The 6019-nt window shown below is 32.4% G+C and overlaps 1 protein-coding gene across 6 annotated transcripts in view; it reads left to right on the plus strand.

Moving 5' to 3' along the window:
* Positions 1–3169, plus strand: part of LOC130896709 (four and a half LIM domains protein 2) — a 111546-nt gene extending 108377 nt beyond the window's left edge. For all 6 annotated transcript variants that reach the window (XM_057804978.1, XM_057804977.1, XM_057804979.1 and 3 more), the window contains one exon: positions 1378–3169. In XM_057804978.1, the coding sequence (XP_057660961.1) occupies positions 1378–1722 (345 nt within the window). In that variant the 3' untranslated portion in view covers positions 1723–3169. The remainder of the gene's footprint in view (positions 1–1377) is intronic.
* Positions 3170–6019: the final 2850 nt, after the last annotated feature.

Below are 6019 nucleotides of genomic sequence, written 5' to 3' on the forward strand. Positions count from 1 at the left end.
TAAAACATTCGACAACAATTTAACTTACTTTGCTAATAATAGACACGACAAGTTTTTGTGAATTTATATACGCAGTTTTACCATATTTAGATTTATTTCGGAGATAAATGGAAATAGAAGTTTTTTATGTTTATTTTTCAAAATAATGATTCAAATTAGGGATTAATAAGTTTTTTCAATCTGATAATTGGTTTTTATAGATTTTTGTGAGCTGAATATGGTCTTTTATTATTACTTTCACATCTTTTTTCTATGAAACGTTTTGTGCAGACCATTTTTTATGATCTTAAATTCTTCTTCTAGTTTAACATCTGAAATTGGTAAAGTTGCATGAAACAAAGTTTATAAGTAAAACCTTCCATAGGTTTTACAACATATTTTGAGGTGGTTAAGTGGATGTTTTTTGGAGCCTGTGTCGGGTTTTGTTCCGCTCGACTCACGACCAGCTGCAAACTCGATCTTCTTCCCGATTTTACGTACCAACTCTCTTACTCCTGGTGTAGTTTTACGACTTTTGTAGCTAACTCTTTGTTCGATGGGGTCCTTAGCCTTTTAACAGGCTTTACTTGGACCTAGGAGTCGGAAGCTTTGGATACAGGAGGATTGGAAGTCGAGGAAACCTTAATATTAAGCCCTCATTTGTCTCAGACATCGTGAAGAGTTTTGACGTAGAAACCGATGCTTTGGAGGTAGTAGGTTCCGTGGTGTTAGCTCGAAGCCCTCGGAGGAAAGACGAGGATTTGTCATTGACATTTCTCTTGCAGGGCTTTTTGAATTTCTTCAGGTTTTCTGCAGGCATTGTTTGCGACACCTGATTCGAGTATCGGGTATCATCGGCACGATTGCAGACTTGGATTAAGTTCATAAAAATGGTCCTTCTCGTCATGCCTACGTAGGTACGCGCGAAAAAAATTACTTATTAACTTCGAAGTCCAACGGTTCTTTTAGAAGGAGTCACTCTGATACAAGCACGTTTCAATTCAATTGCCCAAAATTTTATAGTAGTGAATTATGGTGCAGAGTCTCCTCGAACCAATATTTAACTCCCTTTCCGTTTCTGTAGGCGTATCGCCTTTCAAAAACGAATATTTTCAAAAAAATCTTAACAAAGATTGTCGAACAGAAACTTAGCGTTCAAATTGACTGAAATTAATTGTGGGAATCTCTTTGGGTAGTTGTCTTTCACATTTTGTTCAATCCCTTCCTTCCAGGTCTTCCTCGTCTTCTTCTATTCTGCTGTTGATACATCAATGTTTTCTCCGACCACCTGTTCGTTTTATTGAGATGAAAAAAGCCAATGACACTATTCAGTAGCTTAGAGACCGTAAACAAAAGCCAACTACTTGTTGAAAACGATGTATTTTTATATATTTTTAGGTTATAACCAGCGGCGGAGTGACATATAAGAACGAACCATGGCACAGAGAATGCTTCACCTGTACGCATTGTCAACGTAGTTTAGCCGGTGAACGTTTTACATCTCGCGACGACAAACCCTACTGCGCGGAATGTTTCGGCGAATTATTCGCGAAACGTTGTACCGCTTGCAGCAAACCTATAACCGGTATCGGAGGCACCAAGTTCATATCATTCGAAGACCGTCATTGGCACAACGATTGTTTCTTCTGCGCCTCCTGCAGGACAAGTTTGGTCGGTCGCGGATTTATCACCGATCAGGAAGATATCATATGTCCTGATTGCGCCAAAGCCAAATTGATGTAATTCGAGGAGGTGGTAAAAACAATCGTCATGGGTTAACTAATCGGTACAATTTTGAGCTTGAAAATATGGTTCGAGGGAACATATCAGAAATATAAATGTTAACCTAGCGATTGATTTTTGAAAAAAAAATCTCATACTTGACAGGATTATGATACAAAATTTCACACGCACACGTACACATATGACATAAAAATATTTAAAAAAAAAACGTTTTCGTTTTGTGTTGATTTATGTTCATTAGAAGTCAATTAATTAATAGAGGCTTATTTATTTTTTTTTACTTTTATGAATTAATTTTCTATATAAACTGCTTTAGGGTTTAAATTATCAATGTTTTGTTGTTGACTGTTCGAAAGCCGTAAATATTTTAGAAACATTGAAAAAATTTAGAAAAAGTTTTGACAGAATCACTGAGTTACGAAGCAGGTTTAAAAATATCGAAAAGAAGGGCGAAATATGTGAATTACCACCAAAATGATAAAGAATGTCCAAAGTTGAAATGGACGATATGATTAGAACTTACGCGATGTTAAAATTATAACTTTGGAATGTGAGAACAGCGAAAACTATAGGAAAAATTGAAGTGGACGATATGATTAAGACTTATCTGATGTCAAAATATAACTTTGGAATGTAAAAATAGCAAAAGTATTGGAAAATCCTCCAAAATGGTAAAGAACAAACTAAAACTGTAATATAAAATATGATTAGGACTTATATAATGTCAAAAATACACCTTAGAATTTTGAAATTAGCAAAAAGTACAGGAACAACTTTCAAAATTGATGAAGAACAACTAAAATTGAAGTGGACGATATGATTAGGACTTATCTGATGTCAAAATATAACTTTGGAATGTAAAAATAGCAAAAGTATTGAAAAATCCTCCAAAATGGTAAAGAACAAACTAAAACTGTAATATAAAATATGATTAGGACTTAAATAATGTCAAAAACTTACCTTAGAATACTGAAATTAGCAAAAAGTACAGGAACAACCTTCAAAATGATGGAGAACAACTAAAATTGAAGCGGACGATATGATTAGGACTTATCTGATGTCAAAATATAACTTTGGAATGTAAAAAATAGCAAAAGTATTGGAAAATCCTCCAAAATGGTAAAGAACAAACTAAAACTGTAATATAAAATATGATTAGGACTTAAATAATGTCAAAAACTTACCTTAGAATACTGAAATTAGCAAAAAGTACAGGAACAACCTTCAAAATGATGAAGAACAACTAAAATTGAAGTGGACGATATGATTAGGACTTATCTGATGTCAAAACATATAGGAACTACCGTAAAAATGATGAAGATAATATTATGTCTAAAACAGAACTTTCAAATGGGGTGGTTACTGGGTTCTTACAATATATATAAAGTTTATCTATGATTCCAGTTGTTTTTCACAAATAGAGGTTTTTAACCAAAAAAAAATCAAATCAAAAGTATTTATCAAGTGTTTAGAGCCTTAGATGTAGATAGTAAAATGAATAATTTTTTATTGTGGTTCTGTCAAAACAAAGTTTATCTGTTAGTTCAGTTTTGTCAAATATAATTTGAAAGAACAGTTATTCACTTACATCGGAGGATGTTATATATTTATTAGTCAAACAATCCTCCAAAAAATATTTTATTTGGAAATACTTTTTTGTATCTAGCTTAGAATCACGATATAAACACGTTCATTTGGCGTTTTCGAAATCGCAGAATCCATTTATCCAAGTCCTGATGTCAAAAATTATTTTTTCGATAAATGAATTTGTCGACTTCTAGTTCGGCATTTTCAACTTGACTTATTGAATATAAAAATTTTATAGGAAAATATCTTTTCTCCCAATCAAGATAACCTGAGATAAGATGAAGTAACCAGAAAGTGAATTCGCTCCTTTTTCTGCTAAATATCATCTATAGGCATATAAATTAAAATTCAACAAATAAAAACGTGAATTTTTGACTTTCTCTTGCTGTACATTTTTTTCTTCTTCTAAGTATGTATCTTCTAAAAATAATTCCCTCCCCCCCTAAAAAAAGAACATTTTATTTAATTCATATATTCAATTAAAAAATCTGATCTATAACTAGTGAACCTGGAAATTTCATATATCTGGTATGATAAATGGATTCTACGATTTTGAAAACGCTAAACTAGGATTCCGAACAGGGCAGATACGAAAGTATTTCAACGCACACATATACACACACAGACACTTAACAAAAAAATTAAAAAAAAAGTTAATTTTCCATTTTGTGTTGTTTTAAGTTTATTAGAAATCTATTTAATTATAGAGGCTTATTTATTTTTATTTTTTTTACTTTAACGAATTAATTTTTTAAAAAATCGCTTTAGGCTTTAAATTATTAATGTATTATGTACGTTGGTTGAGCAATAAATCGATTCGATGTAGACACATATTCTAAATAACTTGAAAAGAAAAATGCCTTATTCTAATATCCTTTATTATTAAGTGTTAGGAAATTTGCTATAATTCGAGAGAAAAAATCCAAAGGATTTTTTTCTATTTAAATTGTTAGTAATTTTTCGATATATTTTATTTTGAAACGTTTGTTGTAGATAAATATTTATGTATATTGCTTTATTGGCATTTACCAATATATAAAGGAAGAGCAATTTTGGTGCTATTTAAGTAGATTAGAATATTCAATTAATTTTCAATCGGTAGTTGTAAAAATCCAACTTCCGATTCAATTATATATATATATATATATATATATATATATATATATATATATATATATATATATATATATATATAATGGCTTCATCTTACATTATTAATAATTTATAAAAAAAATTAACAATTACCGTGTACAGTTTAATTTTTGTGCTTGTAACCTATTGGGAATGTTATAAACATTTGTTGTTATAAAGCATCGAAAGCTTCGCTTTTTAGGGATACATCTGTTATATTTTATTCTTTAATAAATTCTTTAAAAAAAGTGATTTTATTTTGTTCACACCCTTTCCTACGAGAACAATCAGTATTACAGACGTTCCTGTATACCACTGAGACATTCAGGAGTAACAAACTGCAGAAGAAGTCATCGGTAAGCGCACAACATTCAATCGTACAAGGTTCAAATATGAGTATGATCCCAGAAATATCCGGACCAAGGTGTTTAAGGTAAGGTAAGGTGTTTAATTATCCAAGGACATATACCATCAAAGAGACCAAAATCAATTCTTGGTGAAACTTATTACATCTCCGAGTATTCTGGATTGCTTACTAACCTCTATTACAAGATGATGTACATAGGAACAAATTGCAAAGAAAGTTATCAGTGAGTGTCCAGCACAGGTTCAAACACTTGAACAAACCTTACTATTTGTCTGGTGACGTTAATAGGTGCAGAACGAGGTGTTGATTATATTTTCAAAGGACATCGGCTTTTGGTAGTTTAAATTGAAGTTCCTGACCGCCTCTTAACCTAATATTTGCACAAACGGAGGTTCGGAATACCACATGCAAAACAAACAGTATGAATATCACCAACGGTTCCTCAGCATTCAAAGTACAAAAAATGAAAAGGTAAAAGATTAAAATATTAATATTACATGCACATAATTTTTGAAAATGTAGAATTTAAAATTTCCACCATTGCTAACATAAACATAACTTTGAAATGCGAAACTTTTCCTTCGTTAGTTAATTTTCATAGGTTGTTATAGAAGCTGCAAGGGGAAAGTTAAGAAGTCTGCTCAATCGGGAGATATATCAGCTTACTTGGTTTGCTTGTGCGAGTGTGGATCGGCCATAACTAGCGAAAGCAGTAAAGTACCTGCTGTAGTCTTTTCACTGTCCATGTCTCCTACAAATAAACTTTGATTGAGAAAAATAAAAGACGTGCATACGCGTCAAGAGCGCCCTACTGTGAGCCCGGAGCGAACCCGCGAGTGTAGACTGTCTGTAATCTTATCCGCGATTCGTACTGCTATTCACGTCGTGAAACGCGTGAGTGTGGATTGGCCATTAAGTTACTTTTTCAACTTTTTACGATGCAAATAATAAATATTTCCTCTATGCACCACGCGTCTATTCTCGATACGAGGATCGAGAAAACTGACCGACAGATAGCAGTCTCTTGCTTTTTCATTTGACGACCATTGGTAGTTATGGCGTCCCAGTGAGGTAGGGACCTTATAACCATATAGTTATGTGAATTATAATTTTTTTTTCTCCGGGAAAAGGAAACATGCAAAATACCTACCAACCGGCGACAATTTTCGATTACAATTCTTTCGCATTTCAGTTATTAAAAAATAACAGAAA

Source organism: Diorhabda carinulata, chromosome 7 (assembly GCF_026250575.1).
Source record: "Diorhabda carinulata isolate Delta chromosome 7, icDioCari1.1, whole genome shotgun sequence".
Lineage (NCBI taxonomy): Eukaryota > Metazoa > Arthropoda > Insecta > Coleoptera > Chrysomelidae > Diorhabda > Diorhabda carinulata.